Below are 24,949 nucleotides of genomic sequence, written 5' to 3'. Positions count from 1 at the left end.
ATCAACATTAATCTAATGCAACATCATTAGAACATCTCATGTGAGAGTGGGTCTCACCAGTCTATGCCTTCTTTCATCCAACACCAAACATAGTCGAAATCGGAGGACAGCAGGCACACAAATTCAAATGTCAGACAAAAGGATGTAAGGCAAAAGTCTGACATTTCCTGGATAAGGGTGATGCCCGTTCCACTGGAAACATGCGAAAACATGTTTGAGGATGTTGAGGAGAGGATGTTTTGCAAGCTGCCGACCAGGCCAAAGATGCTAATGAAGTCCGCACAAAACTTGTCAGCAGCTTCCTGTGCAATGGGTCAATTACGGCCTTGTTTGAACACAAGGGCAAAGGAAAGGTGACTTACTCTCATCGTCAGCACACACAAGCTGAGATGAAGTACGTGGCCCTTTATTGTATCAAGAGTACCTTCTGACTCAATTGATAGGGCCAAACTTGTCCATTGGGTCTCCGAAAGCCTGCATTCATTCGAAATCATCAAAGACAAAGGGTTTCAGTCACTCATAAAGACAGGACGGCCAGAATACTACATACCATCTCCTTCTACTGTCGCTAGAGATGTTCGAATGGTTTTTGCACAGACACGAGAGCGGATAGCTAGGATGATCAAGGTAAGTTTGCCCAAAGTCAAAACATACAAAATAACATGCACATACCAGGGATACCCAGGAAAAGTCAATTTTACTACTGATGGCTGGACATTGCCCAACCACAGAGCATTTGTTGCAGTTTCAGTCCACCTTGAACTCAACGGCGAGCCACTAACATTGCCATTAGATATTATTGAGGTCACAAAGGTGCATAGTCACTTACAATGTATTTACGAATTGTTCGGCTGATTGAATCACAGTCGCACACAGGAGAGGAACTCGCACAGACATTTGCAGATATTCTGGAGGAGTATGGGATATCGGAGAAAGTTGGTCAATTGTTGCATTGAGGATTGTCACTCACCAGCAGGACGCACATTCAGATACTCAGCATCACATGCTATAACACCTCGAATAACACGGTGATGGTTGAAAAGCTGGCCAAGATGCTCCCATCATTTCCTGGAGCTCCAAATCATACTCGATGTTTCTTGCATACGGTGAACCTTGTCGCTAAGTCATTGATAAGGAAATTCAACATGATGAAGAAAGACACCAATCAGGCGCTTGAGGTGGAAATGTCGGAGCCAGAGGATGATTTCAATGAGGCGAGTGCTGAAACTGAAGATGTGATTCCTGAAGAATATGGGGGTGCCAGGGATGATGATAATAATAAGGGATGGGTGGATGAAGTAAGTTTGCTGCCATAGCGGGAGAGGAATGAGCTGCAGTGAGAGATTCGTCCCATAAAGTTAGTATTAGTGAAGGTGAGTGAAAAAAAACAATGTGCACCTTTGAAATTGACATGCCAGAATCTAGCTGAGCAAGCTTGCTTACAAACTCATTCACTTGACTACTGTACTCCTCCCCACATGGCACAAAGCACTGCATGCATCTGGCCAGTCCATTAGCAATATGCCACAGGATGTCGCTACCTGGTGGAATTCGACCTTTGACATGTTGAAATATGCACTGGACCATCAGGATGCAATCACTGTTGTAACACAAAGCCGAGGCTTAGATTTGCATAAGTTTGAACTCACCGACGTCGAATGGGAAATAGCGCAGCAGCTTTGTGACGTGCTAAAGGTATTTGTTTAGGTTTACATATATTTATAATTATATATCAACTAAGGTTTACATTATAGATTCTCAAAGACACAACTACATTCTTCTCTCGCTCCACACCTAACTTGGCCACTGTGATTTCTGCCATGGACCTAATCCATGAGACACTCACAAGTTATTCTGGGAACCAGAAATATTGTGCCTCTATTCGTGCAGCTGTGCGTCTCGCCAAGAAAACTCTGAACCGCTACTACGAGCTTACTGATAAATCCAAAGTATATCGTATAGCAATTGGTGCATGTTTTCTTTTCACTTTCTTGCTTCCTTCACTAATCATAAAATAGTTTTGCATCCACGGCTCAAACTATCATACTTCAAGAGCACTGGATGGACAGAAGAGTGGATCGACACTGCTGAAACCCTGGTGCGTGAGGAATTCGAACACTCTTACTCAATCCTGGACATTGAGAACAACACGGACATTGAGGTGGATGAGGAGCCTGCTGGCTCGATGGATGTTGATTCTTCCATGGTACGCTCTATTTCATTGTTTTTTCACCTGCTAATGTCATGTTTTTCCTAGAGCAAGAATATCTTTTATCATATACCAGCTCTCACACCACCCAAATCTACTGACCTCCATGACAAGGTATATTGTTACCTTAGTACTGACATGGAGCGTGCCAACAATGCAATCACATGGTAGCTCCTTTCCTCGTCTCTCCCGCATGGCTCTGGATTATTTGACTACCCCTGGTAAGCTCTGTCGCTCTTATGTTTATTCAGTACCCTAATCATTAGATAGCAACTTCAGTGGATGTTGAACAGCTATTCAGGCGAGGTCAGCTTTTGCTTTCTCATGTTTGTTCATGGCTCATGGTTCAGTCAACGCGCGCTCTTCTTTGCCTTGGTTTATGGAGCAAACTCAACTTAATCAAGAACGAGGATGTTTTGAAGGTGACTTCTTTGCCTGATGTTAAAGATGATGAAGAGGAGCTCGACGAAGGCTGGGACAACATTATCATTGAGTAGGATAGGTACTACTACACCATGTCATAGTTTGCTGCATTATTCTACTTGTACCCGCGGGTATACCCTTGATGAGTCATACCCCAGGTCTCATACTCTCATACCCATCATGAAAACCATACCCACTATTGGGGTACGGGTATATATATGGATATGGGTATGACCTCCGGCACCTGGGGGTATACCCATGCGGATCCCTATACCCACCACAACACACTTCAGTGGTAAGTTTTATATGGAGATGGTTGGCATATCAGAGGGTACATCATTTATGTTTCACACTGGTGTCTGTAATGCTCATATGAAATATATATGTGTGAAGACCAGCAGAAAGGCTAACTTAAAGAAAAGAAAGGCACAATCTGATAGCAAAGATAAGAAAAATATTCCAGCTCTCAAGCAAGGTTCATTATTTTCTTCCTTGTATATTTACTTGCTGATACTGCATTTAATACTACAGTATAGTAGTAATACTAATACTCAGCCAGTGCATGTGTTACCATCTGTCACACTCAGAGCCTCTCTTGCACATGCTCTCAATACTTCTTCAAGTTAAGAGGGGCATCATCTGCTAATGTTCGTGACGTAACCGGAAGGGTCCGGTGTAGCGACTGAGACTGGCGACGTCGAGTCGGCAGATATCAGAGACACGCGTGTCACATGACTTCTAAGACGGATGTCTTCAAAGTCACTGACATTCTCAAAGTAAGGACTGTCTTGTCCAAACAATGAGTAGTCGATCGAGGTGGACTTAGGCGCGATGAGCATCTAAGAAAAGATACTAGAGACTGAAGCTGAGGGGGCTTCAGAGGGAAGTATGTTCGAGGGAAGATTGAGTAGATTCAAGTTAGGGAATCTAGTACATGGTGACCGACTACTTATACTAAGTGGAAAGGGTTAAGGGCAAGGCTACCGTACTGTAGGTAAGGGTAAAGGGGAAATGGAAAGGGGTATAGGTACGATGGCAGTATAGCCTGATTAGTGATGAGAGGTCGAATGCGGAATGAGACTGAGAAACGTTGGAACGAACCAACGGTGAGAGATACAATGCGCAGTACGCATGAGTCAGATAAGAGATAAAGGAAGATAAGGAAAGCCACATTGGTGGCATGAGTCAGAACGAGTCATAGCCCAAAGGCACGTGCGCACATTGGTCTGATAGGGAGGGGACAAGGGACTAGGACGGTCCCAAGGATCTGATCAACGGATAGTTGGTGAAGGAGCCAGAGGGAGGCGAGGATGAGGATGAAGGGAAAAAATGATAGGGGGGCAAGTAGCCGATGTTACTTGTAACACTTAGTATATAAACTCGTGTATATGTCCTGTAGTACCTCAGTTCGAATATCATCTTAGTTTGTCCTCTTTCCGTCCTCCGGACTTGAGTCCTTCTTACTCTTGTCACTCTCCAAGACTTCGGATAGATTCTGATAGTCTATATCCTCAGCTCTACCTTCGGGTAGTCTTTACTCTGTTAGTTTCTAGTTCAGATACGTCCGGATTAGCCTTATACGTGTTTCTGATATCCGAAAGACATCCGGATATACTACAAGACCCGTCCGGACCTTCGGATGCGTTACTGTTAGTACTTAGGAAAGGGGCACAGCGTACAAGCTGAGGCCGAAGTCCTTCGGATCCGACCCTACGAGAGTACAACCTTAACACCATCATAATGATCAATTCAAGTTGAAGTCGTTCTCCCCATCATGTTCTTTTCCTCATGCTCCAAGCTGTATAGACTGTTGAATTAGATACCATAGGAAGTCATTGACTTTGAAATTAATCATGATGATGACTACAAAGCAATGACTTTGCGGACTGTGCTCCATTGGCCTATTGTCATTGTAATCTTCTGCATATTTCTCAATCCTTTACTAGTATCTACTCCTGCTTTTCTCCAAGACCATCCTCTGGACTTTGAAACACTAGCTGATATGCTGCTGAAGGGATCAAGCTGGAAATGCTAAGTCATTCCCTTCCTTCATGACACAAAAAGTCCAATTTGACTACTCTGAAGGGATCCGGTTGAGTGTTTGGAGAGTCTCTTCAGTAACCCCCTCTTCCACAACCAACTTTACCTCATTGACAGGTGACGCTGTTTGGAGCATTTAGGTACATGTTAAAATGAACTTGTGATATACCTTATCTCACAAAACTATAGGATGAACTGCCCCAAGGTGCAACAGTCCTTGGTACTGTGCTTTCATTTGACAAAACCAAAATCACAATGATGACAGGTGCCAGGGTTGCACACTCACTTTTGCTAGGCCTTTCTAATATTTGTATGTGCACTCACACGAAGCTCTCATTCAAGGTGTTTATGCTCATGGCTCTCCTTCCTATCCCACAATACTTACACCCCAATCAATGAATGCAGGGTATGCTCGAAGATCACCTTATCCACAAATGTCTTTCAATTATTCTACAACCCCTGATGAAAGCCGTTGAACTTGGAATCATGATGTCTGACCCAGTGGGAAACATCTGCCATTGTTTTACTCTCCTTGCAGCATATATTGTTGATACCCCTGAGGCATGTATGCTCACATGTGTGTGGTAAAACTTCTTCATTTATACTAGTGTCATATCTGCATTTGAGGAACAACTTTTGTCACCCCACATGTACATGTGAAATTACTCTTGAGCAACTCACCAGCATTGATGATGATCCCAATAACCTGAAAGGCTTTTTTGCTGCATGTGCAGAATTCTGGCTAAATGGTTTCTTTGTGTCAATCCTAGTTCCTAAAGCTAGTCTCATTCCTGCTGCATTGATCATTCTAATTGAAAAATTGTTGAAACCTTTTATTCTGTCAGTCTAGAGTATACAGCAAAAAGGAAGATAAGCTGATAGTTTGTGTAATGTCGACTTTGCGGTCATCAGGCAAGATTGTGCTGGCACATATTGTGTACATTGCAAGATAGTCATTTAAAACATGACTTGGAGCAGTATTCTCTACCAAGCTGATAGACATGGGGAAACTTGTGAACTCTTTTTGAATAGGAGGTGATGTCCATGTGATCTTGTTTGACCACATATATTGAGAAGGATGATGGAGAAGGTGAATATTTTTTCAAGCAATAAGTTTGTCTGAAGACACTAGTTGCCGGACTGCAACAAGACTGGCAATCAGACTGGACTGCAACTGCAGTTGCCTCCTATCAGTTCAAAAATGAAAAACCGATGAAAACCAGTTGCAACCTGTCTTTTGTAACCCTAACCCTACCCTATATATTACCACATGATAGTTCTATTCAGGCGCATTTATGACTGGTTTGATCATAAAAAATGGTCAAGATTTGGGAAAGTTACGAGCATTTCAATAATTGCTTGTAAAAGTCATACAAGCCTGTCTGTAATGCTCATAACTTGCTCAAATCTTACCCATTTGATAAGATAAGAGGCTCAAAATGTTTGTATTGATGCAGTGAAAATATTGGTCCTGGTTTAGTTGCCTCCAAATAGGGTCAAAAAACCAGACTAGACCAGACTTTGAAACACTAATTTCAGCTCAACCTCACAAATCTTCAGCATTCTTAAAGGACAGCTTCAATTATTTTATATGTGACGTAGTGTCATGATTAAAGTGTGAAAGGAAAAAAAAGGACATGTACCATGGAGAGCTGCAAATCTCCATCTAAGTTGGTATCCATGGCGTCCATAGTATCAAATTGTGAGTCATCCCTGACATTAAGGCTCTGACTCATACTAGTAGTTTGAGGTGAATCAAGGGATCATTGCGGTGGAGCTACATCCATAAACTTTAAGATATCAACAATGTCAGAAACATAACTGTGACAAGATGTCTGAGGCTGGCTTAGATGGCAAGTGACACTGGAGTCCCTGGTAAATACTTTTCTGCACTTCAGACATGTAGGTATTGACATATTGATTAATATACACAAGTTCCCACACTGCTGTTGTTCCAAAATCTTCTAAGTCTAGCTGTGCGATTATAATATTATATATCGCTATTATCTGTGCATCCATATGTTCCCTAATACTAAAAATGTTTCTTGCACCTCTCTTCAAAACACCTATTCTCTTTCCTTTCACCATTCCTGCTATTCTTCTTCTGACTCTTGCAATTCCGATGCCTCTTCAACTTGAGGCATATTATCCTCCTAGGGTAGACTGGGATGTGAGTGGTATTTATCTCCGATTTCCTCCTGCACACAAGCATTGGCTCTTGAGTAGGTCGCTAAACCAAATGGGGGGACCTTATACAATAACAAGCTACTAAATTCAATATGAGTTGCACGCCTGATCTTATTAGTGGGGAGAACTATGGCTGACTTCCTTCCGCTCATCTCATCTTATTCCATTATCCGACACATGCGTTATGCCAGTTCAATGTCAGATTGTATTGACCCTTAGGTCAATTCCATTTGTAACTGCAATATAAGAGATATGACCACTCCTTTTGCTTTTGATGACGTATCCAAGGCAGCAGAGAAGATTCTGTAAGGCATTGAGACCAGGTGCTGATTAAAGAAAAATTAGTAAGAAATAAGTAAACATGATTTCCTGATGCTACCTGTAGCAATGCATTTTGTGAGTTGCAATACTACTAATGTGTTGCCTTGTTACTCATATCTGAATCTGCTATCACCAGGAATGTCCTACCACTTGTTTGATCAACTGGAAGAAGATGACTCTAACCTTGCACTCAAGGCAGCCCAGGCCAAATGCAAAGTGTGTCAAGCTCAAAAGCACCTGGCTGACTGCCTTTTGGAACAACATAGTATTGGTAAACCTCAATGTTAGACACATGAGCTCAGAGTGTTGGAGGAAAAACAGCATCACAATGTATGTTACTCTTCAAGGGTGACATGAGCAGTGAGTACATTTTCTTTCATACTTACTACTACTGTCGATCTATTCGACCATGCAGTATACTAGTAAATAGTCAGTTTTCTCACTCCCTATTGTATATAAAATTACTGCTAGTAGTATATACTGGTACTATATCCTTTTGCATGTTACAATGTGTAACAGTTTGTGTTGTTTGTACACTTGTGAGCTATTTGCCTGCTTGTGCTACTATGTACTTGTGGCAGACTTGTAGTTATTTGTGTACATCAGCAAGTCCCCCTGTGCACAGCTGAGTCACAATGCTACACAGTGTATGTATTATGTGTGACTGGACCTGGTCATCCAACATGGCACAGTGCGGGTAGCACTGCACAGTACTAGACAGCAGATCTATGCTGCACAGCATGACCATGCTGTATAATGTTATATAGCAATGTATGAGTTCAAGTACACTATCTCACATGATATCTGAACATAGAATACTATCACCAACTCAATCAAACTTGGACTGCACTAGTGAGAAACAAACATTATTCATTTAGACATAGACACTGCAAAAATAGTAGTCCTACTGTGCAAGGTAAATTGAAAAGCAAGGCTAAAGATAATAAAACGACTAATTAAGATCAACCTCCCATTCAGAACTACCATCACTGTCTTCATTGCTCATAGTAAGATTGTTTCTATGTGATGGTCAATAATAGTACTAGTAAGACAAATCAAACAGACTTACATACCAGCCTATGTCCAAGATTTAAGCATCTTGTGTAGCTTCAAACCATGTCACTCGTCATTGCTAACATGTTTGAACAGGCCAGCGATTTTCTTGTAGATGATCTCTGATTCTATAATGTTTATTTGCTTTGTATTTGCTTGGCCATGCCTAGAATAGATGTCAAGAATGTTTCAAACCTTGGAGAAAATCAGTTGATTACTATGAGCATACTAGTACTACCTGTATATTTATGATTGTTGCAATCAAGATGATAGCATTGTCCGGAATAGTCTTTTGAGAGGTAGGGAATTGGGACAAAGACTTAGAGCCACTATCATAGAAAACTCAAAGGCAAATAGAGTGGAGCACGTTATGCATGAAGTTGAATGAATGACCCTGCCACTTGGTTAGCATAGAATACTATTGATGATAACAATGAGCACACCTGAGCATTGACTACTCCACATATAAACAATGAGTGGTAAATAAGACCAGATGCCTTGCTGTTGATAGTCATGATAGAACTCCCTTGTGAGATAAGTTTGTTTTCCAGGGGAACCACAGTGAGAGCAACATGTTCGGTGGAGTTAAATAATCTATCAAATTGTACGAAAATGTGCTGGCGATACAGATCTTTCACATTTAAATTATTGGGGAAACAGATTGATGCAGCAAATTCTGCAAATGGACTTGCTAAAGCAAGGTCTTGGACAAGAATGTCACCAGTCACTACATCTAAATTGTGGGCTATCATCCTGTCTCTTCCAGTGATTGCACTTGTCTTGGACTACAGGCAGATCATAGTGATGTGTTTGCCCAAGATGACGGAATTTCTGATCAGCTGTGGGCGAGTATTTTGGTAAGTCATTGCAGTCAGTTCTGTGCTATGCCTGGATGCCCCACTTAACATCTCACATTGCAGGAGTAGGAGACTGTGAAAATCCGCATAATCCTAAAGCCACATTCTGAGGGTTGCTTGATTCCATATGATATCCCCCTGCTGGACCACTGCAAGTGAGCAAATATTGTGTTGTCCTGTAAAAATCCATTAAGCAGCCAGTCTCGCCTGGTGAGGTACAAGTTGTGTTGATCAGATAAAAACAAGTATCTAACATCTTTGTTGGTCAAGTCGTCTGCGATATCATCATAATTGATCCTAATCTGCAAGCCCTTCAACACTGAATTCTCCCATACATCAACAAGTCTGGCCTCCATATTGGCAAACATCCTGCAAACATCACCCAAGTCTACCCGACTGCCTTTGTAGAGCATTGTATGCCCTGTCAAAGTGTCAGTCTACCAGAGGCGAGGGAGGCTCCTAGTGTCATATGCGAGAGCTGAGGCACAGTGCTGCAGAGAGTGAAGACAAGAGAATGTGAAATGGGTCTTCTCAACAAGGAATGCCAGCCACATGCAGTATTTGTCATTTGCTATGATTCCAGTGACATCCTGTGGCTCTTTAAATGACCCGTCTTTCTGGAGTATAAGTAATGCTAGGCACCATTTAGTGGGATCCAGTATTGGATTGATGTTGGTATGTTCCCATTTTGTCTGCCAAAGATACATGAATATGTGATGGATATTGCTTGTTATTGTCCCCTCATTAATAGGAAAATCCTGCATAATGCTAAGGTCCAGGTTGTCCAAGAGTTTCTCCAGATGCATCGGAATGTTATATGGATCATCTGGGTTACTGTGGATAAGCATGGAAAGTAGGGCAACTATTGGGTATAGGTAGTGCTGCATGGTTTCCCATTGCTGGTGCTTGTGAAATGGAGTATTGGATATTCCACTAATAACATTTATCTATATCAGCCAGTGGTCATTTCTGTTGCGAGATATGGTGATGCTCATAACTTGACAGAATCAGGCGAGTTGAGTTTCTGCAAGGTAATCTTGTCTGTCATTGGTATCAGGGCCAAAGCAGTGTCAAAATATATTTCCACTGAGTGTTTGAGCTTTTGCAGGTGTTCTCCATCTTGGGGCAATACTATCATCTTCCGGAGGGCCTCCAGTGAATAGATTCTTATATTTTCATGTCATCACGTGGTCAATAACCACGAACTAATCATATAATCATCTCAAAGGAGCTATAGAACAACCAACTCATCATCTATTTTGCTTAGCACATTTTGAATGATGCTGTCCAAGAATGTTGTAGAATCTCCATCTGACTCGTAAATCTTCCAAAAGACCTGGTGTCCGGATTGTCCATCTCCAGATTGGAAGTGCTGAGCCCTGAAAACCCTCCATGCACCAGGTATTAGAAGGTTTTTGCGCTTCAAGAAGCTGTGCTCTTGTATCTTCTTCTCCGACAGCAGGACCTTATGCCTGCATGTGAAGGCATCATGGATCGCTAATCTATCCGTGGGCAATATGCCTGACCTGACACTTAAAAAATTGTCTGCAACCCCTACTTCTGCTATGGCCTCCATAAATTGAGCCAGGTCAAATTTTAGACCTTGATGTTTACAAGTGTGGCTCTGTGCCTGCTGAATAAGTACAAATGTCTGGCAAAGCTCACAGTAGAGGAAGCAAAACTGAGCATTCACTGCTAAGTTGAGAGTTTAAAGATATGAATTATGGAGAAGCCCCCGGCTGTGTTCTTGCAGAATGCACATATTCAGGAATTCCAGATTAAACACGGATTGTTTTTCGTGGTGTGGTGTGGCAAATCCATCTTTTGTGTAATGAGGGATAGAAGGATCCAGATCATACTGGGCCTCTTGTGGTATTTCAGAGGACATCATGGTATCAATCAGCGAAGGTGAGTGCAACTGCGCAACACTAGCAGATACCACCAGCGTCTACATACCAACATTGATCTCATCAGGGAAATATGTCGTGCAATGGCTAAGTGTGACTCGCAGCAATTTCTGAATTGGGTTCCCTCAGTGTAGGAGAATGCATAATGACATTCTATTGAATTTTTGTTAAGGAATCAACTATGCATGAACATCATGGACTTGCCTCCATAGCGCTTGGAGCTGACACAGTCACCCTCTCTTGATTACAATGGTCTGTTATACAGGATGTATAAGACTGCATGACAAAATAATAGCAAGGTGAAGTCATGAAATAGTACAATGAGCAGATTGTGGTTGATGATTGTGTTGTCTTCTGAATGGAAGAGCTATCCAGTGAGGAAATTAACATGTATTAAATACTGAGCTGACAAAAGCTACCTTGCCTGCCCCAACCCATCGGGAACGATTCCTTAATATGTGAAAGCATAGACTATCTACAGTAGCAAAACCAGCTTTCTTTGGATAACCCTCCCTGGTACAATAGCATAAGAACACTCCATTAGCATTTCAATGGACTGTGATTGTGTTGCTAGATCCAGGGTCATTGAAGGTTCCCACTGAGACACATTTCCAGTAGTGACTGTTGTAGAGATTCCTGTCTTGATAAACAGAGTTGCAATTAGCGCATGTATATCCCATGAGATGTAGTTGAAAATTGCCAAGATAACAGCAGTTCAAGCTTGTATTGCAATTGTTGGGGGCAGGGTCTGGGATACTGGTATATGTAACTGTCTGGCTTGGTGTGATAGGTTTTTCCTGGGCAATAGCAGCTATTGATGCCAATAGTTGTTCCTAGGCAGTGGCCACTATTAATGTCACATGACAGGTAGAATGTGTTATGTCATTGAAGAAAGTGAGTGTTGTGGTTGTCCCTGACTGATAGGAGACTTTATAAAAAATTGCTGGCAGAACACAGCATAATCCATGGTTGGTAGTCCATGATCAAATATACACTGTGTCTGAACTCATGTTGTTGACCAGGATAATATGGAAAACACTACACAACTGAGAGAACTCATATTGCATTTCATCATTGAGATACTGTGTGCTAAGATATATATCAACATTGATGGGGACTCTGTTACAGCTCAGATAAATGTGATCATTATGCCTGTCTGGTGAACGATAGTTCAGAGCCCACCTGCTTCTGCTTTGTGAGTCTCATCAAGCCTTCTGTTATAGTGGCTGCAACCACAGAGACCTTAGAGCTGACTCATGTGCACTTTCTGGGTCTCACTATACCTGTTGTTTGAGCAGGGACAGCCTCAGCACATAAGCACTCCCCAATATTTCCACATTGACAAATGTCTGAGCCGCATTTACCTAGGATATTTGCATGATCAACTGCAGAGGGATCAACCATGTCGGTATTAGTGTAGCATTGAAAGATATCAGCCAATGATACAGCGTCCATGACATTGTCACTCTGCGCCAGACTGATGAGTTTACATTGGAAGTATGGTAGAGGAGGTCAGACCTGTTTTGGACATCATGCTTCAATGTCCATGAAACTTCAAATTCCCTCAACTGCAGCACCAGCATCCTCGGTAGTGTCAGACACCTTGCATAACATTCCTCCATCTGCATGATTGACTATCTCGGAGTCCGCTGGCACTTCTAGAACATATATAAATATCTTGGTGAGCACACCCATATCTCCAGGTTCTGTGGCTAACATACCTAGTGTCCTGCCAATATCTTCACTGGCAATGTATGTGTTGTACCCATCGTCAGTTGAATCTATGGTAACTGTCCACACATCTCGACCGGCAGAGTTATTCATGTATGCATTGTACTGGTCATTGGATCAATGGTAGCTGTCCACATATCTTTGAGGTCTTCTATATGCTGACAACACATTTACACAGGCATTTTGAACCTTTCAAAGGATGTACCTTCCAGCGTAATCAATATGCCTCCATAAGTGACAATGTTATTGGGGCACTGCTAGACACTGTGGACTCTATCCCATCTTCGCTGATGTTGGCCATGACATCATCTGCTGTGCCATGTAGTTTTGATTGCAGGGAGGCCATTCTGTCACTTTGATAGTGCAAGGTGGGTAGTGTAAGTGTGAGAGTAAGTAAAATATTGAATCTAATGTTGGTGACCCAAGCGAGCCTTTATGCATGTTTCATTACTGCTGAGGTCTGTGCACTATGATGTACTTGCTGAGGGCATTCCTGGATGCTTTTCATAGACTGGGCCAAATCTCCTTTTAAATGTGGGGCATCGATGGCTACCTCGTGTCATAGTATAACTACATATGTTCTCAGTGTTTTCTGTCTCAGACTTCCGCCACATTATTGAGATTATGGAGGCATGTTTCGGACGTCTATGCTACCTGTGATGGTCCATCAGCTTTTGAAGATTCAGACTTCACAACAGAGCAAGATAACACCTAGGTTAGGCAAGTGAGAACTAATCAAATTCCATCAATGTCAATACCATGCCTACTGAAGTCTGGGTCGGTCTGGTCCTTTGGCCTTTATTTGCTGATCTGGCACATTACAACAATCTTCATAAATCTGCTGACTTCTGTCAGATGTGAATATGTGACATTGTCAAGGACAGACAAATTTGCAAGCACACTAACATAGTAGTACTATTTGCCCAGCAAGCTTTTGCACCTGCATGGATCAATGAAAGTATTAATTAATGTACACAGGTTTGTAGGTAAATGTATGGGTAAACTCCTGGGTATTTGAGCACATACCCAGACCTGGACCTGGTAATATACCTGGACTTGCACAAAGGGTATGGGTTAGATAGTGGGTAGAGGAGATAGACACCCTGGGTACTACACTTCAAGGGTATACCCAGGGGCTTCACATTAAAGTGCACAAGACAAAGCAAGTGATTCTGATAATATGCAATCAACACTAAAATAAATCACTAGTTATGTGGTACTGTGACTTGTGTAAGAAGACTACAAGAGCAGCACACATCAGGGCAAAACACTATAAGACCCATTGAGAGGCAGCAGGTAGTTGAGAGAGTTGTTGAAATCCAATGAGGAGGGGAAGGAACTATTTAAATAACTCGGAGATCCAGGTGGGGACATTAGTACTTGAGGTGACTGTTAGGTTACTGCCATGATGGTGGGAATTAGTGTTGAGATTGAAGAGAGGTATGGGTTGTAAACATTTGTAAAATAGTTTTCTTGATTGAAATATGAACCAGTGGTGGCATTATCAGTGAAGATCAAACAGTGGGCACACTAGCAAATGTCAACTTACTTAATCCGCCTTTTTAGGACTTTTCACGTCTTTTCAAAAATGAATGGCCTTGTTAAAAATCAGTTGTTTTGTTAATTCACTGCCTGATCCAAACTTATGTATTCCAATATGTTTTATTAACCTAAAAGACATATTTAAAAACATAAAACATAAATTTGTTATCAGTAAGTGGCACAGAGTGCTGATTATCTTCATTAATTTGAATTTTCAAATCCTCTCCTGAAGTGGTAATCTTTACAAATTGTAAACTCCAATCATTGCAACAGTATGAAATAATAATAAACTATTCCTGATACTCAAGTTGGGACCAGGCAGTGAATTAAGAAAATAACTAATTCTAAGACCACTCAATTTGGGAAAGATGTGGAAAGTCCAAAAAGATGGATTAAGTAAGTTGACATTTTGCTGATGGCCTACAGAAGATTTAAATTTACATTATAGCTACAGCCAACCACAGAACACCACAATTCACACAAAGTTCACACCATACAGTAGCTACAGCACCACTTACCTCTAGTTACCCACAGAGTCATAGTTTCTTCCAGATGTTGACTACTACAGGACTCAATTACAGTAATCTTGGCTTCAAGTTGCAAGTGTCAAGCCATATACACTATACTATATACTATCTCAAGTTCAAGACAAACTCTTAATTGACTCACTGGAATTATTTACATCACTCAAATTAGTAGCACACTGAAAATTATGAACCAATGTGATAACATATAAGTTGGACATATAAACACTATTGCAAGAATTCACATAGTACATATGTCAAACATAAAAGAAAAATGAGGAAAGTGCCAACAAATAAAATTAATCAAGCTGGATGGTGACATGCCACACATTTTATAAGTTGTCTGTGATATGTTCAAACACTAGTTCATACTGGAATACCAGTATGCTTACTGTTATGTACTCAAATAGATCTGTTATGCAGAGCCCTAAGAGGGACATCATCCGCTAACATTCATGTGACATAACCGGAAGGGTCCAGTATGGCGACTGAGACTGGCGACACTTAGTCAGCAGATATCAGGGATGCATGTGTCACGTGACTTCTAAGACAGATGTCTGTGAAGTACAGGCGAGTCCTAACGATGAGTGTCGATCGAGATAGACTTAAGTGCGATGAGCACTTAAGAAAAGATACTAGAGACTGAAGCTTAGGGGCTTCAGAAGGAAGTATGTTTGAGGGAAGATTGAGTATATTCAAGTTAGGGAATCTAGTACAAGATGACTGACTACTTATACTAAGTGGAGAGGGTTCAGGGCAAGGCTACCGTACTGTAGGTAAGGGTAAAGGGGAAGCGAGAATGGTATAGGTACGCTGGCAGCAGAGCCATATTAGTGATGGATGGTTGAATGCAGAATGAGACTGAGAAATGTTGGAACAAGCCAACAGTAAGTGATACAATATGCAGCACGCATGAGTCAAAGGAAAGATAAGGCGAGATAAGGAAAGCCACATCGGTGGCATGAGTCAGGACGAGTCATAGCCCGAAGGCATGTGCGCACGTTAGTGCAGAAGGGAGGAGACAAGGGATGGGAATAGCTCCGAGGATCCGGTCAACAAATATTTGGTAGAGAAGTGCGAGCCAGATGCAGTAGAGGGCGAGGACGAAGGGAAAATGATAGGGGGGCCATGCGACCAATGTTACTTATAACACTTACTGGCATGCAGACATCCTTCAAGTCCAGATAGAGGAGCCTGAGTGTGATGAGCCCTTGAATTTTTCTTGAAGACAACTTACATATATCTCAGTCCAAGGTCTGCATCATCCAAACTCTTTCCTGCAGCTTCAGCTTAGAATCTTCACAAGCTTGACAAAACTTCATTTTCTCATAGTTAGATTTGCTTTATATTCAGATGAATCTTTGACGGACTGTTGAAATACTGACCCTTTCCTTTTGAGACTTTACAAAAATAATGAAAGAAGACTGACTCACCATAGCATTGAAATTCTCAATAGCTTCCAATAGATCAGACACACCACTATTATGAAAACTGGTGTTTCAGATTCAAACAGCATGGCTGGTAAGAGTCCCCATCATTATTGCGGGAGGCCTGGAGAGAATTTTCCAAGTAGGAGCCTAAAGCACTGATCAATAAGGATTGTATAGTAGCAGTCATCATACTCTGAAGAATGTTTATTGGCAAATGCAGGGCCTGTATACTATAGTATACTGGTCTGTGACTTGTTCAGGACTTCGTATCTTAATGACTTCAGCATGCCTGAAGCTTCAATCTATTCTCCCTTGTGCAGAAAGAAATTCAAAAATCAATCATCTATCACTTGCCATATGAGTCATCCCTTATCTGGATGTAATACCTGGTTTGAGGACCTGATATCCAGAAGATCATCCCATGGAAGTGGACAACATTAAGCCTTACATATCCAAGTTCTATGAAGCAGTGGGATTAATAAATTCTGGTGATGAAGAAGAGAGTACTAAGAGAGCACCTCAGGACAAAACACAGGATGAGAGCAGCAAAATCACTTTATCTTCTGCCTCGTTTCCTGCACAGTGGCACTGACCACTAAGTGAATGCTGACCAACCATTGACCCCGTTCACTCCTGGTAACAATGAGCCTAATCCAAAGCACTGAGATCCGAGAGCTCAAGAGTTTCAAATATGACACCATTTAAATTCAAGTACTTATACAATAAGCATAACGATCTGAATATGAAACTGCGTAAAGCATACTCCACCTGAGAAGGCTGGCACAGGTGTCCATCTGAATGCAGTGAATAAAGTATAGAAGGGTCCCAAGATGTTCGTAGTTCCATACTGGAAGCTTGCCAAACAAGAGCAAGAATCACGATCATGAGTGCTCACACACAACTTGGATACTGTGTGTTATAACTAATCTTGCAACAAGATCTACCTACTCCTGGAGATAGCCAGGCAGACACCAACTTGACAGACCTAGTCTCCTTAAGTCATGCACACCTGAACAATATCCAACCTAGCCCTGCAAGGGCCCCCTTGCCGTAAACTCAAATTGAAAGTTTAGCTGTGTGTCTCAAGTAATTGTTTAGCTACTTCACTTAGTGTGTTCTACATATGTACTAGTGCATTTGAAGCAAAAGAAACATTCGTTGATACAGTGTGTTGCAAATGAATTTGCGGGAGATGAGGCTTGGAGTTTGTAAATTAATTTGTAATAGCCAGATGTATGAGGGGCACCGCTAGATAAAATTAATTGAATGGTTGCACAGTGAAATTCAAAAAATTTGAGTGAAAACCAATGGTTGAATCAGAAAAGGAAATTTTGTGTGATTCTTATCAGTGCGTTTGAGATTTTAATTCCCTCAAGACAACCAGCACACCATCTGGACTCCAGCATATTGCCAACATCTCACTGGGCTCTTTTCACCTCACTGTCCCATGAAGATAGCCACTGGCAACAATTCTGCCATTTGGAGACAATGTCATGTTCCATACTGTTATTTCATCCCCTTCATGATTTCGCCAATTTTCGCCTTAGTGCATGTATACATCTCCCCAAATCCCATAGTTGAAGTGAGCTGTCTCTTGAACATGTGATAATTCACTACCTACCAGGCCAGTGTGCAATGCCTCGGACCATCTTTTGGATCTTTATTGTTGGTGCCTTTTGATCTTAGCAGACATGGAAGACATGATCAGCATTCAGAGATTCTCAACTAAGGATGATATGGACTATATGGCATGCCAGAGCAGCTCATTGGAGCCTTCTAGTGGGCTTTAATTGTCTTTCAGACATCAAGATCATTGGTGAGTCTACAAGCCTATGTTATTTCTCCTAAATGAATGTTAATCAATGGGCACGAGGCATTCCACATGAGAGGGTTGGGGATTTTGTGACATTATATGTGGCAGGTTTTGGATGTTGGTCCTCAAAAGTTTGCAGGAAGTCTCCACAAACATACTTGACACTGTTCAGTATGCACTCCTTTATCACCTATGATGTAACTTACAACAAGCCCCACTTAGAACGACTATACATAAATTCAATCCACGCAAGATCGGGAGGGTTGCACTAGTGTTTGTTCAAGTCTTCTACTAAGGTGCATATTACGTGTTATCTTTGTATTCTCTTCACAAACAAATTGTCCTGTGACATGACTTAGCTGTGCATCCTCTTGCCCTCTTTTTCTCTTGGATCCTTGATGTGGGAAGCAAAATGTTTCAAACTACCTACGAATGTTATGCAGTAGAGTTGGCAGCACTGCTCTCATTGATCTTTTCATGTCTCCTTCTCTATTTCTTTGTCGCCATCGGCTGGCATTGACTTGTCTGCAGCGAACTACGTGCAGGTATACATGTAAGCTACAGTACACCATCCTTACATGTAGAAAAATTTATACAAATCTGTAAAGCTGTAGACCAAATGAAATGTCTGTATTCCATGCTGTGAGAGTGTACTGGTATTACAGCCTCAAGCTGTATTCCAAGAAACTGCACTTGATCAAGTGAAAGTGGGCTGTTCACCTCCGGAACCACAACCTCTGAGAAGTGCTGTGGGTGGTGAGTAATGAAAGGATTCTTACAAAACCATGCATTCCATTCTCTAACATGCCAAAGAAAACATATCTCTTGGACTGGTGTGTTGTTCACCTTGAATGGACATGACATGGTTGTTCTATGCTTCTGCTCATTATAGAGCATCTTCGCTGATGGTATCTAGGAAGAGGTGGTGCAAGAGCCACATATGACTCTCTAGATCAGGATCGAGGCCTTCATGTGCCTCAAGACACTGAAAGAAGTCCTTCCAAGCAAAACCCGCTTGTCAGGTTGAACCATAGTCACTCGATGCGCACATTGTGCACACTTCTAATATGAAATATTATATTATATAAAACTTGTGATGCTCAATCATTTCTTACCAGTCCCAGAATAGGATCCCTACCCCAAATCCTGTGCTTCCTCCATATAATGAGCAATACCTAGGTTCTCATTGCCATGATCTCCTTGTACACGACTGGGAAAGCCATGAATCTCAATGATCTCTGTAAACAAATCAAGGACAGCTTCTGCATGGTTGTTATTACTGGTCCTGGTGCCAGTAATGAACCGGGAAGACCCATCTATGAAGGCATGAAAAACAATCCAATATTGTATCAGTCCTTAATATTATGATCAATCCGACAGTGAGCAATGACTTTGAAATGTGTGACATAAGACAGGTAGAACTAATCATGCTGGCCATCACGGTGACTCAGTGAGTTAGGCCTCGCTACCTTGTAGACTCAACACTGGATCTGTCGAGGACCAATGAACCTGTGGGAGGACCGTGGATATGTGTATATGATGCATGGATTTGTCAGTGAGGGATTTGATGTCCAAGAAATCACATGTGCCTGTTGATCATCCTCCGACCAAAATGGGAGAAAACTACAAATATCTGCTGAGTAATGTTATCAAGTTCATCATCAGAAACTCTAGAGTGATTCCTCGATGCTTGAGTATAAAATCCAGTTTCATGACCATTCTCATCAACAAAATCAACATAAACAGGCGAACCAGGTTCAATAAGGTCATGCTCAAAAAGCCCTGCAACGGACTATACGAGCCAAGCACCCAGCAAGTGGTACAGGATGTGTCAGTCCTTGCATTGTAAGTGCAATGCCTAACAAATCTGTATCAATCTCTACACAGGGATGTCCACAGTGACCAGTATGAATCGCCTGAGAGAATTGAACAGAAGGGTGATCAGGTGTATCCACAGAAACCAATGTGGCATCATCAGGAGCACTGAGCATCTCCTGGATACTGGTTTCAATGATAAGGCTCACAATCCAAGATACAACAGGTACTAAACATCATATACTAGCCATCTCAATTACGGGCTGTAAGATGTGATAATACATGAGCTACAGGCATTGAGGCCTGAGGTGCTACTGTAGCAAAACTGCTGGAATAACTATATGACTGAGTGTATGGACTTAGATGTGAAGTGCTACTTGGGTATTGAATGATGCATGGAAATACAAAGAGGAATGGAGATACATGCATTTTGGAGGTGCTGGCTGCAGAATAACAAATGAATTAGCAAGGTACAAATTGCTTTGAGGATATGTGATAGACATAAGGTCTGAAACATATTGAAACACTGCAAATATTTACTAGTGATAAGGTCAGTGTGTTGGTATGGACACTCATGATTAAGTGAATGACTTTACAATGATTTCAAGCCACATTGTAGTCAGCAGTCGTGTGCAAGATAGATGCATTCTTCCATGCATCAAATGTTGTTGCAATTGATCCATCATCATGATCTGGCAGGGATTCACAGATGAAGCCAAGCATTGTTTGATTGAAAATGACTTGAATCTCATTGAAACATGTACAGCATAACATTGGTATGGGTTCAGGCTGCTGGCACCTTAGCAGGTCGTCAACATATCATGTGAGGAAAACTGCACCCTCCAATCAGAAGCACTACTCATTTGGACAGAATGTATATATTGATCTGGGAGATCATGCTTGAATCATATCTGAGCAAAATTTCATGGACAAAACTGGTCAAACAAAGCACAATTGAACCCACCATAATAGTCCAATCACCATATGGCATGATGTCAGAGCCTGTAGCAAACCACATAAAGGAACATGATTGAAGTGAATGGTTTCCTGCATTAAGCTGGTGATGATCAAGAGCAATGATGTCAGGGCCCAGTGTTGGATGTTCTTGGTAACCAGTTCCTGTGAGATAGTGTTGTAACCTCTGGATAACAAGTGTCTCAATTTCCTTGTCAAATGGCACTGCTTGCAATATCTAACTGCTAGAAGCTCCCTTGTTAATGCAGGAGTCATTGGTGCTGATAAAAGTGATATCCTCAGGGCACGTTATGGTGTGACCGTAAGCTATTGGAATGAGTATTTTGTAGTTTTTTGATAGCATCTATGGAACATTGATTAATAATACTATAGATGAGAGTGAAAGACAAACTTACATCACCGATGCAAGCACTATTGGTACCAGCGCCGACACGCATGTTGAATCCTTTTTGAGGTCATGCAAGTTAGCAATATCATCAGTCACAGGGCTACAAAGCAGGATTGATGCAAACATCTGCTTTGTAATGCTCTCCCACTCCTCAGCAGGCTGCATATATAAGGTCAGTGATTAAGATCAACAACTGCGAGTCAGAGGTAGTCACACATCGTAAGCGCTAGATGTTGCATAACCATTGATGCAATAGCACCATACAGCAACAGGTCAATATTTGCCTTATAGGTTCATGGCCATCAACATAACATAATGGCTTTTGATGGCAGTACAAGGTCAATGAGCTTAAGGTTGAACAATGCTTCCCAGCCACCAATCACAAACAGAAGGATGGCAGGGGACAAAGGTGCAGGGCCATGGCCTGTGATGAAAAGATAGGTTGCTGCAAGAAAGCCTAAGACATGGAAACTAATCAATCATACCAGAATGATTGAGTTGGTGCGGAGGTTAAGGTCATGATATCCAGTGTCTCCATCAGCTCCTCCTTTTACAAGCTTCTGGTTACAGCAGACTTCCTTCATAGCTATTCGCAGAACAGAACACTCTATGCCACTACCTATAGCATATCCTCTAAATGATAGATCAGTATGATAAGTCAAATCACAAATGAGTATAACATATACGTTCCAGGTGCGCTCTGGATGAAATATATTGTGAATGTCAAAGTTTAATGGGATTGCGACATGCTTAGGTAGGTAGACTGGCAATCCTTCCAACTTTCGACAGACAAATGATGCAAAACCCATGGCAGTTGTCTGAAGGTATGGGCCCTCGACCATGAGCATCAAAACATTGGTAATATCAGAAGAGTCAGGTTTTTGAGGGGACAAAGAAGGAAATATCCCGTCCATCAGGTAATGCAGGACTCCACAAGCAGTTGATAATATTCTGTTGCCACTCAGTAACAACTGCCTTGGCATCTTCAAGAAGTGCTTGAAGCAGGGTGGAGTCCCTGACTGGAATACCTTGGTAGGGTTGTGGCAACAAAAGTTGTGACCAACACAAGGCTGATGAAGATGGAAGTGAAGGGCTCGATGAAGATGGAAGGGAAGACATTGAGGCGAGTGATGATACAGATGATGAGAGCAATGATGTTGAAGTGAGCAATGATACAGATGATGAGCCTGAGGATATTTGTAAAGTCGACGGCAGAAAGTGAGGCAACATTTGAAAGGGGGATGTATCACCCAATCCTGGCAGGCCACCATGACTAGCAGCTTTGTCCTGTAGGTAAATGAAATCAATTCTTTGCGACCCAATGATATTGTTTGATACATACCGAAATGTTGGGGCAAGAGTCAAAACACATTGGGTTATCTGAGTCCTCGACTAGCACAGCTGTCTTAAAGGTATCAAAGACACGACTGGCGAGACATGTATGCCTGCCAGCTGGGAGTGACAGAGGGAGAGAAAGACTGCCCATCATGTTAGCAATAGTCGGACCTATGGCAGAAATTACAGCTCTTTGCATAAAGAATGGCAGTGGCATGATTTTTTGTTCAATTAGAAAATGTTAGACTTGCCAACATTTTGTTCGCTGTACACTATCTTCTCCTGGAATTATTATTATGATGGCATTTATAACTATCCCTGCCTCTAAAAAACACAAGAGTCTACTAGATTATGATAGTCTGAGTGACCTTGATTCCATTTACAATGGCCCTAATGGCAACAATACTCGAAACGAGTGACCTTCAGAGGATGATGCGGATAAGGAATCTGATGCTAATGACGACGGCAAAGATGATGAGCCTGTGCAGTCCCAGCCCACAAAGATGCTCACACCACCTCCTACAACATCCAGAAAGCAAAAGCACAGAAATAAAAACTGTAACTAATGATTCCTACTACATGGAACCATGTCTTGATTGTTTCTTTTGCAGCACCTTCTGACCCTAAGCCTCTGGCACAGATAAAAGAGGTTACCTTTATCATGAGCATCACCTCTGCAGCTGAGATGAAGAAACCTGCAAGCCACAACATCGCTGGTTTTGCGCCAGAGCCTCAAAATCCAAAACCAGGTGCACTCGGAAAATCCACAGGAATCTAGGATATTGCAGAGGTTTAGAGGGTCTCATTCATGGAGTCGGATTGCTGCAAGTTTCACATTGTGGCTGATTTTGCGGAATTGCATATTGCAGAGATGATAATAATGGTAGTACTGTAGGGCTACACAAGCAAAATTTATCTAAGTCTACCATTTCCTACTTGAATGAAAAAATCATGCCACTGTCATCCTTGATGAAAAGAGCTGTAATATATCACCAAACATTAAAGTTAGCAAGAAACATACTACACCAGAAAACTGGGAAGTTCTCAGAAGAACTAGGGTTTGGTATAAACTTCACACGTTCTCTGAGGTGCTCGACTGTAATGAGGTGCCCAGGAAGGTCACAAGCACTCATCTTCCAACTTCCATTCTTTTGATAACTGGCTTGCAAGAACTGATAACCTTCAAAACAAAAGTCATATTCAGAACAGAGTTCTTCTTGTGGAAATGCAAGGGTTAAGTCATAGGAGACTAGGTGTGAAGTCATTTGAGAACTAATCTGTTACCATACAGGTTCGTTGGCAGTGGTTAAATGTACTATGGCAAGAAAAGACAGGTTGTATTTCTGCAAGCGACATTGTAGTGGCAGAAGCTTTGCTGCATAAAGCTTCAACTGTCCCTGAAAGGGATCAGCCTTGTCTGATGAGGTTCCTGTCACCTGAACCAAATTTAGCTTCATAATACAATATTCTCGCAGGAAACCTCACAGAATACGGAATAAGGTTAAGTCTAAAGGTCACTGGCGGCGTATCGGGTGCTGGTGTACTAGACCTAACAGAGCACTTGCTTGAACTACCATTTGACCCACGGGGGCTGGCTAAAGAATGACCAAATGGTCCAGAAGTGATACTTCATTGACTATGGTGCATGGCTGCATGAGATAAGTGATTATTGGTAGACTGCATGGAAGAGGCATTTGAAGGTCCTTGCCACATTGTAGCAGGTGGCTGTGATGATGCAACCATGAGATAATCAGCCTTTCATATTTAGTGTGGCTATTGTAATGTCGGCCTAGTTTTCTGGTCCTTGTCTATGCTTCTGCTGCCGCTGTGCCACTGCCACTGCCAGCCTGCCGGTGGGCATTTGGTTCAATGGCTGACCCTATTTGGAGTGGTTCGTCTCCAGTGCAGGTGGATGGCCTGTTTCTGTGTATGGGGTGGGGGGTATGGTGGTCCCTTGGTGCTTGTTGTGGTTTGTGAGAGGTGCTATCATATTGACATGGGGGGTGGGTTTGAGGTGTATCTATTCCCGGTATGGAAACAGTTAGGTTGTTGCCTGTAAGGGGTGCCTCCACTTTTGAAACCCCAAGGAACTTGAAGGATTTTGGACCTGTTATCATTGTTTTCCTCTCATTAATGGATTTCCTTCAACTTCATACCGTTCCCATATGTACCACTCTCATTACTGACATGGTCTCCTAGCAAATCCTTGAGAATACTTGCTTCTAGTGTGGTCAGACACTTGCACTCAATCACCATATCAGCCACAAAGCTGTTGCTAGGATAGCTTTTCATGAGATCAGCCCAAGCCATCATCAACGGCATGCTGTTGTTCCATTCCTTGTTTCGAGCTTTGGTGCATTTTTGAAATTAATCACTGATGTTTCGATAAGCAATGAGAG

At 41.9% G+C, this 24,949-nt stretch overlaps 7 protein-coding genes across 7 annotated transcripts; 4 read left to right on the top strand and 3 right to left on the bottom strand.

The window, feature by feature from the left end:
- Positions 1-1,563: 1,563 nt before the first annotated feature.
- F5891DRAFT_944607 (uncharacterized protein) lies at positions 1,564-2,257 on the top strand (the record flags this gene model as incomplete). The annotated part of the gene is made up of 3 exons (XM_041374572.1): positions 1,564-1,686; positions 1,755-1,968; positions 2,019-2,257. The coding sequence occupies 3 exons, from the start codon at positions 1,564-1,566 to the stop codon at positions 2,255-2,257; spliced, it is 576 nt and encodes a 191-aa protein (XP_041230518.1).
- A 2,604-nt stretch (positions 2,258-4,861) lies between these two features.
- Positions 4,862-5,071, top strand: F5891DRAFT_944438 (uncharacterized protein; the record flags this gene model as incomplete). The annotated part of the gene is made up of 1 exon (XM_041374551.1): positions 4,862-5,071. A coding segment is annotated over one exon (210 nt), but the record flags the coding sequence as incomplete, so codon positions are not given.
- Positions 5,072-8,576: 3,505 nt separating this feature from the next.
- F5891DRAFT_976526 (uncharacterized protein) lies at positions 8,577-9,503 on the bottom strand (the record flags this gene model as incomplete). The annotated part of the gene is made up of 3 exons (XM_041376612.1): positions 8,577-8,651; positions 8,677-9,018; positions 9,147-9,503. 3 exons carry the CDS (start codon positions 9,501-9,503, stop codon positions 8,577-8,579), a joined length of 774 nt encoding a protein of 257 aa, XP_041230516.1.
- An 818-nt stretch (positions 9,504-10,321) lies between these two features.
- F5891DRAFT_976525 (uncharacterized protein) lies at positions 10,322-10,978 on the bottom strand (the record flags this gene model as incomplete). The annotated part of the gene is made up of 3 exons (XM_041376611.1): positions 10,322-10,720; positions 10,756-10,771; positions 10,851-10,978. 3 exons carry the CDS (start codon positions 10,976-10,978, stop codon positions 10,322-10,324), a joined length of 543 nt encoding a protein of 180 aa, XP_041230515.1.
- An 8,250-nt stretch (positions 10,979-19,228) lies between these two features.
- Positions 19,229-20,024, top strand: F5891DRAFT_976524 (uncharacterized protein; the record flags this gene model as incomplete). Its single annotated transcript, XM_041376610.1, has 5 exons — positions 19,229-19,331; positions 19,391-19,416; positions 19,453-19,487; positions 19,745-19,882; positions 19,925-20,024. The coding sequence occupies 5 exons, from the start codon at positions 19,229-19,231 to the stop codon at positions 20,022-20,024; spliced, it is 402 nt and encodes a 133-aa protein (XP_041230514.1).
- Positions 20,025-22,088: 2,064 nt separating this feature from the next.
- F5891DRAFT_1183584 (uncharacterized protein) lies at positions 22,089-22,767 on the bottom strand (the record flags this gene model as incomplete). The annotated part of the gene is made up of 2 exons (XM_041366301.1): positions 22,089-22,502; positions 22,558-22,767. 2 exons carry the CDS (start codon positions 22,765-22,767, stop codon positions 22,089-22,091), a joined length of 624 nt encoding a protein of 207 aa, XP_041230513.1.
- Positions 22,768-22,849: 82 nt separating this feature from the next.
- F5891DRAFT_1183583 (uncharacterized protein) lies at positions 22,850-23,328 on the top strand (the record flags this gene model as incomplete). The annotated part of the gene is made up of 3 exons (XM_041366300.1): positions 22,850-22,907; positions 22,977-23,108; positions 23,162-23,328. 3 exons carry the CDS (start codon positions 22,850-22,852, stop codon positions 23,326-23,328), a joined length of 357 nt encoding a protein of 118 aa, XP_041230512.1.
- Positions 23,329-24,949: the final 1,621 nt, after the last annotated feature.

The sequence above is a fragment of the Suillus fuscotomentosus genome (genome assembly GCF_016647785.1).
Source record: "Suillus fuscotomentosus strain FC203 chromosome Unknown F5891scaffold_8, whole genome shotgun sequence".
In the NCBI taxonomy this organism is placed as follows: domain Eukaryota; kingdom Fungi; phylum Basidiomycota; class Agaricomycetes; order Boletales; family Suillaceae; genus Suillus; species Suillus fuscotomentosus.
The sequence above is the reverse complement of the archived record's forward strand: the minus strand, read 5'-3'. Positions and strand labels throughout refer to the sequence as shown.